The 14,925-nt window shown below is 44.0% G+C and overlaps 1 protein-coding gene across 1 annotated transcript in view; it reads left to right on the forward strand.

Moving 5' to 3' along the window:
• cacna2d1a (calcium channel, voltage-dependent, alpha 2/delta subunit 1a) overlaps nt 1-14,925 on the forward strand; it is an 86,351-nt gene that overhangs the window by 24,057 nt on the left and 47,369 nt on the right. Inside the window, exons 4-6 of the mRNA XM_035148136.2 lie at nt 9,813-9,872; nt 13,656-13,691; nt 14,392-14,515. Coding sequence (XP_035004027.1) covers nt 9,813-9,872; nt 13,656-13,691; nt 14,392-14,515 — 220 coding nt within the window. The remainder of the gene's footprint in view (nt 1-9,812; nt 9,873-13,655; nt 13,692-14,391; nt 14,516-14,925) is intronic.

A 14,925-nucleotide genomic window follows, 5' to 3' on the forward strand; every position in this document is an offset into this window, starting at 1 on the left:
CTCAGACAGGAGTCTCAGTGTCGGCTCAAATTGAATGAATTAGATTAAGAATAAGACCCTATTTGCTTTTGGAATGATGGTTTAGAAGAGAGGGGAAAGAGTCGGCTGCAGCCCAATGTTGTTAAAGCAACGACAATTTAGTGAGAATAACTTTACCCCTGATTTGGGCTTTCGATTTGCATCAAAAATGTTTCTCCCACTAGGAGAAATACGAACGCTGCACAAACATGACGGTGATATTTTTAGATTGAGTCTGGTTTACACTTTCCCAGGATGTTATAATCTCAAATGCCCATTCCAATTAAATATCATCAGAACCTGCCTGAGAATCGTCCTGTTTTTTTAGTTTTCCTCCAAAAGAAACATCAATCATTTCAGTGATCGCTCATCCTTGGGTACGTTGCGTGCAAGAACTGAAGATAAAGTTAATTTGGCATTTTGTAATGCTGCCAATTTTGCCATAAAGATCTATATAATGTATACAGATACATATGTTAATACATAGTCAACGGACTGTATTATATCGACCACTCAATGCACTTTACAGTACAAGTTGTCAGTACCTCAAAATGTCAGATGATAATAAAATCAAAAAAATTCGTAAATGATCTTAAAAATATTGCTACTCAAGAAAAAAGACTCGGCGTTGCGTCCCCGACAGTATTGAACGTTTTCTGTTCGGATAGATTTTCTCTGTGATTTTATTTGACTCAGTTCATCAGAGATAAACAAAGTGACAGCAGGAGGAAGACGCTGCTCCCCTGCATCGTCTTCCTCCTCGGTTTCTGTCTCCTTGTGTCTGTGACTCAGAGCCTCCTCCACTGTACCACGATGCTCCAGTTGTCTCCATCGTCGTTATCCTTCCTCGGCTTAGTGTTGTGTAACTGCGCAGTGCAGCTGTGACCTGTTGATTAACTGGGAACTCGCACATCAGAACAGGTTGTACACACACAGTCCATTCTGTTAATCACATTGACCTGAGCGCCTCTTTTTTTAAACCTGCCATGACAGCGCTCCCCGATATCCAGGCCACCCCCCCCGACTCCGCTCTCATCAATTATTGAGCTGTTCCTCTTAACCAATACTCTTTGATGGGGCCTGTGGTTGACAGGTCATTTCTCTTCCTACAGTGACACAGAACTCAGATATGTTCATTTATCATACACGGGGGGGGGGAATGTGTGGTGGTTGGAATTTCCCAGCCGTCTCCACAGAAAATGACTGACAGAGCCAGAATACACTGCAAAGCTTTCACCTAACCGAGTCATTTTAAAGACAAATTAAAGGTTAAAAGCTTACTCGTCTTAAAAGTGGTGCACTTAGGTCGAGGTAATTGCACTTACTGGTTTCCACAGCGAACCAAATTGTTTAACAAGCAGGTAAAAGTAACATGTCTATACTTTACTCGCTGCCAGGGCCCAACAGGCCTGTTTCATCAACATCCATGAATTATTCTCTGAGAAATTGTTGTTGGATCTACCACTTTGTCAGATCTGCCCCAAGAGTTAATAGGTTCTTTCCATTGGCTGCATATAGAAATGAATGTATAGACTCTGGGTCCGGAAAGTAAAGCCAATGCGGAAGTGCCCGACACCTGTATACTCCTGAATGACCAACAGAGGGCGACTCCACTGGTTTAAAAAATAAATCAGTTTCTATAGAAGTCTGTGAGGAATAGTCTTCTTCTTCTTGTTGTTGTTGTTGTTGTTCTTCTTCTTCTTCTTCTTCTTCTTCTTCTTCTTCTTCTTCTTCTTCTTCTTCTTCTTCTTCTTCTTCTTCTTCTTCAAAACAGCATGATCACAAAAGCTTCATTCACTCTTTACATCTGAAATCCTCACGCACTCGAGACGACACAAAACGACCGCAAAAGCAGCGACACATCCTTTTTCATGTCCTTTTGACATTTAAAATCCTCGATCTTCACTTCTGACATTAAAAAGCCACGAGGAAGGATCACACCGGCTGCCGACGTCAGGTTTGGCCGACGTCTGGTCTCAGGATGACCTCGGACCAAAGCAGGACGAGTCACATGCCGGGACGAAGGGGAGGTTATCAGCGCCCTGAAGGAAGTCCGTCTGATGCTTTGTACCAAACCTTAAGGGACGCTGCGCCCCGCCGAGACCTCCCCCCCCCCGAGGCAGAGGAGACCGTACTGACCTGAAAAGAAGGTTGTTGTGATTAAATTCAAAGAGAGTAAGAGAATAAGAAGAACAATATAGGAAAATAAAAGAGAACGAGGATCTTTCAAAAAGACCACCCACCCAGGAGAGAAAGGAAGGGCTTGTAAATTGATAAGATTTTATTGATACCAATGCCATTAGTGACTCGGATGGTTTGTCTGATTCTTTATTGATTCCCTTAAACGGTTTCTAATCCATTTTCCATGCAACGGGGGAGAAGTAGGCTTACATGGATTTTCAGCATCACGACCAGTCTTCTACTTCTGAGTCCGACCACGGGGTAGAATAAAAAGGATGTGCATGTGTGCATGTGGATTCCCCACAGGTTGAGAAGTTACTGGTGTTGGCGGGTGGTGCGTCGTGGGACCAACGTGCATGCAGTGACTCAGGCTCAGTTCGGAGGAGGAGGGGGGGTGTAACGTCACACTCACCCAGTGTGGCCCAGGTGTAAGATGCTTCCGCTTGTTGCTGATTTCTCCACCCTGACTTAAAAATGACATTTTACCTACAGAGGTGAAGCCCTCACACCTTGGACTGATTCTTTAATTCAGCCTTGACTCCCTCAGCTGTGTCATTAAAACATTAACAAAGGGACCTGATGAGCTCGGAGGTGTTTCTGATTCCAATGCTCGGACAATTTGGAGCCAGGTTCTTGATTCCCATCCCCGGTTTAAGGGGGAAGAGACGAGACAGGTCTGGAGAACGGACAGCTGAGGGCTGAGCTATTTGAATATTGATTGCTGAGGGTTATTTCAGGCCTGGGATTGCATTAGCACTTTGGCAGCGGATCCAAAAGGCTTTGGCTGCCCACCAGAGTCTGAGCCACAATTGATCTGCATTTTTTTTCATTTTAAATAAAAACAACAGTTGCTTTCCAAACATGGCCTCTCGTGCAGGTTTGAATTGCGCTCGGCATGCGTCCCTATCGATAGAAACCAAATTTTCATAATTATGAGTGGGCTGTTGGCATCGGCGCGGAGAGGCAGCTTCGAGTTGGGCCTTGATTGCCGACGAGGAAGACGGGAATGGGAAGATAATGAACCAAATGTTTCGGGTCTCTCGTGGTGCCACCGCACGGGAGCTTTTTCGCTCTCCGCAGTGCATGGACCAACGGATGCGGCGTGTTACCATGACACCCTGGTCGCTAAGCAACATAGGCATCACAAACACATTCCTCACTCCCGTAATGAATCACGTCTCTGTCACGGCTCTCTCTGTGTGTCGGCCTGATTTTCACTCAACACTGGTGCAAAACGAGAAAAAAAACTTTCATTCAAGCACCATCATCCACCTCGTGTTTGACACAGGATCGGGGCGTTCGTTTTTCATTATGCTGTCTAAAAAGGATGAGAGCACTTGAGTGGAGCTCGTTAGGGCGTCGTGTTATGTGGTGGTGCGTAATTACAGAGGAGTCACTGATCTCTAGTGTCTGGAAGTGTGTTATTAAACCGACACTGGATGACATGCTGTGAGTCATTAGACACTGCTGTTAAAGCCCTAATCACAGAGCAGACACACACACACACACACACACACACACACACACACGCTCACTAGCCTCCTCGCTCACACGTTCTTTTATTAACTTGTAGAATAAAACGAAAACAGTTTCTCCTCTTATGCTCAAACATCACAAGCACCGATTGCTTTTATTCAATTTCATTTATTTGTCTGAATAAAGCTCGTCTATGTGGACACGGTCACTTCGCGCGGTCGTGTCCCATCCAGGAGCGTCTCTCGCCGAAGTGCTGCTGAAATGCGTCGTCTGAAAATCGCTGAACAAACAACATAAATCTTCTGCTCGTGTCACATCTCCAGGAGTTATTATCGGCAGCTAACTTATGCTGATGGTTTCCCGGGCTGGAGCGGAGTGAGCTCAGTGGGAACTATTATCTACATCGTTCGTGGTCTCGAGACAATAAAACATTAGCTGCTTCTGTCTGCCGCTCAATTTGCAAAGTAAAGTTGGAAAATTTAGTGCTGTTGCTATGGTAACTGATAATTAATTATGGGGAAAATAAATGGTAAATAGACAAATACACACGTATTGTTTGGTCGAAACCCCACAAAAAATGCGTATTTCATTTTCATTGCAAGTCTTGAGATGTTGTCGTTGCTTGTCGTTTGTGTGTGTGTGTGTCTGTGTGTGTGGGCGTCTGTGTTTGTATGTGTGTGTTTGTGTCGTGCTGCCCAATCGATTGATTGTTCAGTAAAATATCAGAAAGCAGCAGAAAGTGTTCACCTAATTTTAAGATATTCAGTTTAATATGATGTAAAACAAGCAGGAATTTCTTACATTTACATTTTCTTGACTTGGATGATGAGACACATGCTGATTAATCACTCTTAGCTTTATATTGGACCATGGAGTCATTATTAATAGTGTAACTGACGATTAAGAACCACTTACAGCAAAGTGGCTTCACGCCAAATCTGTACTTTTTTCCGGGATCATATCTATTTTTCTATTTTCTATATGACGTGTCCAGACTCTTCTCTGTTTGAATCTTAGATCCAGGATCACACTTCACGGGCCTCGAGCCAAAGTGGCTGCCGGCCTGCTCCACATTTCCAGGCCAGAAACGCATCATCAAACATATTTTTAAAAAACGGCAACATTAGCCACACTTAGCAGTGAGGGGGCCGAGCACAGAAGCTGAGAACAGACAGTTTGGCACATTGTAGTTTTTAACTACACCACTACAACTTTTACACAAACAAAATGGAAAGGAATTCTTTATCGTGATATTTAAGGTTGTGCAAACACACATTTATCCATCCCACAAAAAACATGAATATTTGATGGATGTGATTCTGCGGAAAATGTTGAATCTGCGAGATATAGTGTGTCTGTGTGTGTATTTTGGTCACTGATGACTGATTTATCACCACTTCTTGGTGTGTTTGTGTGTCTGTGTGTGTGTGTGGCGGGCTATTGTCAGCCCAGCTGTCGAACTGTTTTGTGTGTGTTGCTGCTTTGTGTTTGTCATCTCTGTTTTCCTTATCAGACACACACGCATACAGAGAGGGAGTGTTAATTTGATGTGGCTCACTCATTACTGGTGTGTGTGTGTGTGTGTGTGTGTGTGTGTGTGTGTGTGTGTGTGTGTGTTCAGACAGAAGCAGATGTGTATAGTTGACATTGTTTTGTTGACTTTTTGTCGTCTGCAGAGCTTTAGACCTTTTCTCCTGACGTATCGACAGCAGCTCGGTGTGATGAGAGCGACTCTGAAACAAATCGAAATGTGTGTGTAATCGCCGGCAATAAATCCTTTCTTCAGGTTATTGTTGCCAAACTACTGCTGCAGCCCTGTCCCACTTAAAGTGATGGTAAAAGGGAAGCACCGACAAGCTAATAACTCCTCGGATCAATTAAGTGGAGCTTCACCCCTTTGAGTCTATATTGTCTTGATATGGGCCGGTTGTTGTTGCTGGTGGCGAGAAGGCAAAGTGCCCAAACAAACCGTGATCTTAAAACGGCCAAATCCAGGGCAATAGAAAGTTTGGCATCATCTTTGAGTCACGGCGACATACAGTAAATCTGCGTGCACGTGCAGGGCCGCCGTCTCGCCATCGCCGGCCGAGCACAGCTGTAATCGGGAGTTGCTCGCAGCCAGCTGGCTCACAGATCGCGTGCCGGGCTGGAGGAGCTTGCTGCAGGAGAGATGAGCTGTCAAAGCGAGACTAGCGACACTTCCACAGAGGTGGTGGGACGGTGACGGCTGCTTCCTGAACAAAGGACCGGGGTTACAGCAAAGAGGGTTAACGTGTCAACCTGCTCGTGCCTGTTTTATTTCCTGGGTCTGAGTGTGTGTGAGTGCAGATGTATATCTCCCTCTCTCCCTCTCTCCCTCTCTCGCTCTCCCCCTCTCACCACCCTCCTCCGGGCTCCCTACAGGCTGAGCAGGATAGATCTGACTAAAGTGCTGCCAGTCACAACAGCAGATGCTCATGTTTCCTTTGCTCTCCCGAGCCTCCCCACACATCAGTAAGATGGTGTGTGTGTGTGTGTGTGTGTGTGTGTGTGTGTGTGTGTGTGTGTGTGTGTGTGTGTGTGTGTGTGTGTGTGTGTGTGTGTGTGTGTGTGTGTGTGTGTGTGTGTGTGTGTGTGTGTGTCCTGGCAGGACTGGATGCTCTAATCAGACTGCCAGGAACGTGTCTCGATAGGAAGCGTGTGTTTACGGCACATCTCTGTGCGTTGTTTACTAAACGCAAAGTCAGACGAGTTGCAGTAAATCATTATTCTGTGTCTTCACATCACAGACATGAAGCTCAGGGAAACTTTTGTTCCGTATGTTTGTGTGTTTGTGAAGAATTGAGCTGTTTAATCTCTTATCCTCTTCATTCTTCACGTTTGTAGCAGATGATCCAGTTAATCACATGTTACGTTCTTGGTTTCCCACATAATTACTTTTTCCAACCAGCAGCTCAAACAGATTGAGTCTGTTTTTCTATTCTAACGTAGATGAAAATCACTTTATTTTCAGACGAACTATACACAAATGCATAATTTTCTGGATGGATGCATGTGTGTGTGTGTGTGTGTGTGTGTGTGTGTGTGTGTGTGTGTGTGTGTGTGTGTGTGTGTGTGTGTGTGTGTGTGTGTGTGTGTGTGTGTGTGTGTGTGTGTGTGTGTGTGTGTGTGTGTGTGTGTGTGTGTGTGTGTCCCTGTTGCTCACACAGAAACTGAACCTGCTGATTCTTTTATTGCCAGAAAGTCTCAAACCTACACAGCAGCAAACACCAGATCCTCCTCATTATCAGCCCTTCAATATGCTCTCATGAGTCACTGCTGCTGCCTGCTGACATCATAACATTTAATGCCAGCTCATTAGCGAGTTCCTTAATTATTTCACCGTGATTATTTATTCTAATTACTTCCCGCTCCTTTGGCATTTGTGTTGTATTCTGACTTATTAGCTGACGTGTGTTTTTACACGACACCTCCGTGTACCTGTGACACCCTGACACCGTTCTCCCATGTGATGCTCACACTTTATACAAGTTTGTGTGCAAGCAGCTGGAATACTTATCCTGCACGTTTATATTTATAAGCTTTTTACTTGTTGCAGCTAATAAAATAAAGTTATATTTGGATGTGGTTACCATCAGTGGTGGGATGTAACAAGCACATTTACTTTATTACATTACTCGAGGAAATTTTTCATGTATTTGTACTTAAGTCGATTTATTTTCAGGTACTTTTCACTTTTACTCCACTACACATATCTGTACTTTCCACTCTACTACATTTTGCGTTACACGTTGTTTTTTTTTTTATAACGAGTCAATAACGAGGGGAATTGGTTCATTGATCCAATCAGGCATTGATTAACATTTGACTCCGCCTCCTGCGGCAGCATCACTGACGGAGAAATACTTGAGATGGATTCAGAAGAGGCTGAGAAATGAAAAAACTACTCTTATTGTATTTGAAAAAACAAGTACTTATATTCAAGTACACCACTAGTTACTGTGGAAATTGCTTTTGATTCAGCACTAACATCAACACCTATCTGTGAAGATGAAGATGATGATTCCTCGCTAAGTGCTTTAGTTTTGCCTTCGTAAACCTCCTGGTCTTTTGATGCTGGAAACTGAAAGTATATTCCCATTCAGTTTGTGCAGCTGGGTGAAACTACACAACATCTGCAAAGGCTTTCATCACCATCGTGACACGACTTGGAAAATACTCAAAAGAGAAATGCTCTTGCGTGGTTGCTTGGAAAAGGTCTAACGTTGTGATTTGACGGCTGGTGGCCAACTGGGAGCGCGTGCACACAGAAATGTCATTTAAATGTAGCCCAATTACCCCCTCAAGTGACATGTGCCGTCTCGCTGATACACACGCTACCACACGCCAACATGGTTAGTATTCACGGAGCGGTGAAGCTTCCCTCCGCACAGACGCCCAGCTCCGGCTCACCTTTGCTCCTTTGCCAGCCGCGAGGTCCCCCCCCCGTTGCCGACAGCCGCTGAGAAATCTCCACCTTAATGAGAAACACCAAGGGGGGCTGCCGAGGGGGGTAACCGTGTTTCAGACCACACGCGTGTCAGCCCCGCCACCTCCCACCTCCCAGCATGCATTACGGGGCGACCTGGTGTTATAACGAGTGATCTGAAGCCAGATCCGAGGGAGGGGAAGATTTCATTATCAAGACGCTGCCTCTGTGCCAATTGATTATAGGAGTGAGCGTTTGACTTTTAAAAAAGAAAGAGGAACAGAGGGATCCTAACCATCAGCTTCGTTACTGCAGAAATCTCCATGTTATCCACTCTTATATGTTTGGAGTCAACATCGGATAATATTGTCATATTATCTATACGGTTTTTAGCTTTCTGGCAAAACATCATTAAAAAGTGGAGGGTAAAACTTGAGTACATGACCTCATCCATGAACGTGATTTGCATCTGAGTTACGTCAGGTAGATTTCCATTGGCAACGGTAGTGAAAACCAAAACTCCCATGATCCCGCGCTGCTTCACGACGTCATCAAACCAGGTCTTTTGTTATTGTGTTGATTGAGAGACTCTATACACTCTTGTTTTCTCTTGTTTAAACTTCACCAAGGAGCCTTGTTTCTTTGATCGTACAAAAACTACTGAACCGATTTTCTTAAAACTTGATGCGTAATGTATTAACCACCAGACTCATGTGTGCACTTAATCTTATTATGAGGCCACAGTAATATCACTAGTATCAGTAGAAATATCGACTTGGTGTCATGTTCAAAGTCTGATTTGGCACCAAACCCTGTCAGTGATCAGACTTTGTTCTGCTTTTTCTGATTCTCGTGACGGTCTTATTAATTCAATAATTCATTATTTCAGCCCCCCTTCTCCTCCCATAAATGAATTTACTCCAGCGCCGCCATCACATCTCCTCTCTTCCTGTTTGACTCGGAGCCCTTTGTGCCGCACACACACGGGCAGGAAGCGCTGGATTTGATATTGGAGATTTCCCAGGGGAAATTAATAGTACAGTGCATATCTGGACCAGGTAGAGATTAAAAGCTGGGCCCATTATAAATCCATTAACCTAGTCATTAAGACCAGATCTGGGAAAAGATGGAATGGGGGTTTTTGCTAATTTTAGAGTCACAGCGTTGGTTCTAATTCACCCCAGCTGGAGCGGAGAGGAAATTAGGTATTTTCCCTTAAATGCACTGTTCCTGCATCAGCAGCTCTTATATCCTGACTTCATATGTAATGCTGATATTCACTAATTCATATTTGCTTAATTTAAAACAGTCTGTATTTATCTACCCATTCAATCAGTGCATCTACAGTATGTGTAGCACTTTTTCTATCACACATCACACAAAGGCTACTGCCGGCAATTTGGGTTCAGTGTCTTGCCCAACGACACTTCGGCAATTTGGAATAGAGAACCCGGAGATCGAAACATTGACCTTCTGGTCAGTGGTCGACCCGCTCTACCACCTGAGCCGCAGCCGCCAACAAGATGCTGCGCGTAACTCAGAGATCAGTGGAGTTAGAAATCTTCAGAGCGAATGTTGGGGTCAATGCTGTTATTATGATGATCAGAGTCGTATAACCGTAAAAAGTCTTTACAGGAATATTAAACATGGACTAACATACTTTCTCCTCCCCCTTCTCTTTTCCTCTCAGCGGCTGGCAAGCGAAGCGGAGAAGTTTCAGATGGAGCACCAGTGGCAGGGCGACAGCGAGGTGAGTGAGCGGCGCCGGTGCCCCGGTCTGATCCGTTCATTAACACACACAGATCAAGGGGTGCCATGAACTCCGTTAAGAGGAGCGAGGGCAGGGGCGGGTCGCTCTTGCCCCGATATGATTCTAATAATCCAACGGCAAATCTCATTATAGTGACAATCAGGCTGTAATGACTTCATGCAAGATTGAATTTCATTATTGTGCATAATTGGCAGAAACAACCAGGCACGATGATGAACATGCACACGGCTCACTCGCTGACTTTCTCCATTAACCCATAGTATTAAGAATGCATTAGAAGCGAATGTACAGCAAATAATATGAACACACTACGGCTCGTTCAGTTACTTTGCCTGATTGCAGCGCCCCCCCCCCCCCGTTCCACAACGGCAGCCTCCTCTGGGGAGTTGCAGCGAGAAAAAAGCCTCATGCTTTCCGGAGCCATTAAAGAAATGACTAATGATATATATGTACATTCACTGATGGAAGAACTTGACAGAAATTCAACTTCTCCATTTAGCCTATTAGCTTGGAGGGGGGGGGGACGTCCTCAGTGTTATTTGCCAAATCTTAATGATTCTTTTCCATTAGAAGTTCCACATTATTCAACTTCTTGAGCTGAGGAACCAGGGAAGGAAATATTCTCTCTGAGGACAGATTCGTTTCCACTGCATCAGTCGCTGAGTTTCATACTTTAAATTATTTGGTTAATTTTATTCCTGAACCAATTAAACATCTCTCATTGCATTGTAATTAGGCTTAGATGTGAAGTGCTGGGATGTAACAAAGTGCATTTACTTCAGTACTGTACTTATGTGAGTTTTTCATGTATCTGTAAATCTATCTTCAGGTACTATAGGTACAAGTAATAGGCTACACTCAGCAAGTACTTTAATACTTTAAGTTTATTTAAACGCAAGTACTATATTACTTTTACTCAAGTAGAAAAGTTAATGTGGTACTTTCATTTGTAATTTCACAAACATTTTCAGTTCTTCCTCCTCCGCAGGATCATTTTCATCAGTGTTGTCATATGGTAAATTAGGAAAATTTGTAGATTCCATTTCCAAATAAAAACGTCTCGAGTGTTTAATGGCGTGTTAAACCTCAGTGTGTGACAGGATTGATTGTTTGAATATCCATTCATTTTGTTTACTCTTGAAGTTCAAGCTGCAGCCAAGGACGGAGCTCAGATCTTCACTGAAGTCTGCAGTGGCTTTTCAGGCTCTGACTTCAGACTCAAGTAGAAACTATTATTCTCTAGTATTTGATTTTAAAGAGCCAAGTGGAATGAGACAAAAGATCTCCTCACGATGCACAGACCAAGCTTTGTCATCATCATGTCCAAAAGTGAACGTGTCCTTCATGGTCTTTTATGTGGAACCACAGCTGGACTCTAACTTCAGGCAGTGCTGTGTCTGTAGCATTAAAGAGGCTCATAAACACCGTGCACATGTGTACGTGTGTTTTAAAAGGAAACACGCTGCCGACATATGTGCTGTCAATTTATTCTAGAATAAATACATTTTCATTTTAATGTGGATGCAAATATGCAGTCTCAGCAATGTCATAGCCATATATACAGATGTGAAACAGATTTTAAAGATCATCCTGACACCTGATGTCCATTAAAAAAGCATTTACTTAGTTTTTGTGTCATAAGAGACGTTCTCAAACATGAAATCACGCTGATACGATTCGTATCATAGTAAATCATGTTAATTTTTTATATCAAGTAGAGCGAGTGTGTGTCTGTGTGCGTGTCTGTGTGTGTCTGTGTGTGTGTGTGTGTGTGCGTGGGCGTCTGTTCTCTGTCACCTTTGATAACTGGGCCAGTTCTGCTGGGCACCTTCTCCCTGCTGACTTTAAACACTTAAAAAGCTGTGACTGCTGCGATCGAGCCACACGCTTGCATGTGTCAGTGCATCATTATTGTTGCTATTTATAAAAGCACAATCCAGCTGCTACACAGAGAGGAACTCGATCGTGTCGCCATGTTTTGTACCAAATTCAAAGTTCCTCTTGTGATATAAATAGATTTTCATGTATGAGGTTTTACGTCAAAAATTTACATTGCACATATTTGACTTTGTATTTGAATTGGGGAAAAAACTGTGATACTTTATTACACTGAGAAACCAGTGCTCGCAGCTGCTGTGAAAGAAAAGCAAAATATCCCTCGGTAACCCGTCGTCGGATACGTCAACACCCCCCACAGCCGAGCATGTCAGAGACGAGTGCGAGCGTCGGTTCTACAAGAACTGTAACAAGTTCAAGAGGAAACCTTTCGCCAAAAATTGCTCTACTCCAAAAACTGTTGTGTGAGTTGTTGATGTTTGGAGTCGGTGAGCGGAGATTTGATGAGTCACATGTGGACATGAACTGTAGTTAACACCATTAAAAAAGCATCTTCTTATCAAGACCACACACACACATTCATTTGGCAGTAAACATCACACCCACCACAACATGCCTCATAACTTACAGCATTTATTTTCCTCTCCCTTCATCTTCTTCCTCCATCTCTCACACATCCCGTGTTCTTGCACACCGTCGCCTCTCCCGAGGGGCGTGAGGGTGTGATCGTCACGTCTTAAGGTGAACATCGTCTTGCTGTAACTTGACCTGACAGAGAGCATCATGGGACGGTTTCCTGTTTTCAGCTTCTTTACATTTGCTCGTGTCATATCGGCATATGGGCCCCAACACCTGGACATGTGGCTGAAACAGCACATCTCCTGCTCCGTCACAGAAACGGGGAGCATATGCTGTTTGGCACAGTTTACTCAGCTTCATCTCTCGTTGTGAGCTAATCACACCCTGTTTAAGCGAAGGTGGTGGCGGGGGCGGGAGGAGTTGCCGCCCTGTTGGTTCGCGGCTCCAGAGGTGGGAGGCAGGTGCTGGGAGTAGGTGCGGCTGTGGCTCAGGGGCGTCCTCATGTCAGCGGCGAGGCTAGCTCGTTAGCGCCCGGGCTGGCCTGTGTACTGACAGGAGGCCCAGCAGTGTGAGAGCAAAACATCAACACTTCTTTTCACCGATCGTCAGCGTCAAACACAGACCGAACGCCACGCTGCGAGAAAATACAGCAAGATTCAAATCCACGGCTGACGGATGAAACTTTAAAAACCTCTGTTCTGTTGGATTCTTTGAATTATGTATAATGTAATAAGCGTTTAGTGTTGTTTGCATGTTTTTAAAGAAAAACTTTTCGGCAGCTGGAAATCTTTCTTTTTACCGGAACTTCCCACCGTGCTACAGGGAAGATAAGATAAGATAATCCTTTATCAGTCCCATTACTGAGAAACTTTCCATAGCAACAAAGGGAATAGCAAAATAATGAAAATAAATAAGTAAAGATTCAATATAAACATAAATTAAATACCATAAACTGTATATAAAGATGGACGAATTAAAACCAAACTTACAAAAATAAGCATGCTAACTACCTAAAATGACAGAAAACTGAAAGTGTACTTTTTTAGTTTGAGCCATTTCCTATTCACTAACAGCAGGTGCGATCAAGACGCTTTGGCTTCAAATTCTTGGATCAGGCATGTTGTCCATCTTTATATACAGTCTATGTGTGTCGGTGTATCATGACATCACTGTCCACTAGTTAAGGCAAAGCACACTATATGCTTATTTTGGTCAGAAGTAAAAGACACTTAAAACTTTTAACCAGAGTGAGAAGGTGAAGTGGTTTTAAATGGTTCTTTAAATAATTTCTAGTTTTTTCAATGTTGTCACTAATTGTTCATGTTTTCTCTCTCAACATCTTTGCAGATCGACAAACTTATTTACTACAACGCCAAAGATGACGTAAGTACAACTGGATTTCACCGTTCTGATATTACACACAATATCCGGCCCTCAATAGATTATAAGTACAGTATTAGGTTTTATTGATGGCCTATAAGCCTCCTTTATATATTGACATCACTACATTTGAGTATATGTGTGTATTATTGTTTTTATCCGTACTGTAATTAGTTACATTTGTGTGTATAAGGTGCAGTATTTTTCTGCATCCGAGCCAGTGCATGTTTAGGGCCCCTCACTCAGGAAGCACTAGTATGCGTGAGACACTGAGAGCGTGTCCCCTGGCCTCAGACGTCATCTGTCTGCTCTGATAAACAGGGATCAGCATCTAATTCCTCTCCACTGTCCCAGTGGGAGAGAGCCACACACCCACAGCACAGTGATGTCACTATGCATTTGACTGACAGGCTCCGTTCGCCCCTCTTCCCTCTGTCTCTCTCTGCGGACGCCTCGGTTTCTGTTTCACTGCCCAAATTTTTTGATTCAGTTGCTCAGTCTTTATCCGTCAGTGGTGACATTTCAGTGGATGCTCCACACTGACACCTTGTCATTCGCAGTAGCGGGGGAACTGCGTGTACGGTGTGTTAACAATCTGAGGCTGGACACACACTCACAGACCCCTCTTAAGCAAAAAACTAAAAAAACAACCTTCCATGTTGGTTTCAGCTCCAAAACTACAAGTTCTGTTTCTTTTCCGCAGCTGAATCAGACGGAGAAGAAGAACCGCTACGTTCCAGATGATTTCCACGTCGACCCCGACTTCAAGCGCCTCGTCTCTTACAACACCACCGCTGTCCACATCCCTACGGATATATACGAGGGCTGTAAGTTGAAACACATCTCCGTAACCCTCTATTATAAATAGTATTACATAGCAACCACCTCCACCCACCCTGCTCCCTGTCTCATATTATCGCTGTCATCACTATGTTCCGTATCTACTGTACGTTCCCGTGATGTGGAGCTCAGCCCCCCCAGCGCTGTCTGCGGTGGAGACAGTTCCACACAGAGGCCGTTCTGGTCTATATATAGCACAGATTCCAACAACCCAATGGCCAGTTCACTCGAGCCCCCTCTTTACCCTGGTCACCAGCTGCTCCTTTCCCTCCCGTTCATTGCTGACCTGGCTGACCTGCTCGGGACAGATGCAGAGAATGTCAGTGCCCGATAGGCCTTTTTTCCCAATGTTCTTTATACTAAGGTGAAGTTTTTCTCGGTTATTTTGGTCACAGCT

Source organism: Hippoglossus stenolepis, chromosome 22 (assembly GCF_022539355.2).
Source record: "Hippoglossus stenolepis isolate QCI-W04-F060 chromosome 22, HSTE1.2, whole genome shotgun sequence".
NCBI classification, from domain to species: Eukaryota; Metazoa; Chordata; class Actinopteri; order Pleuronectiformes; family Pleuronectidae; genus Hippoglossus; species Hippoglossus stenolepis.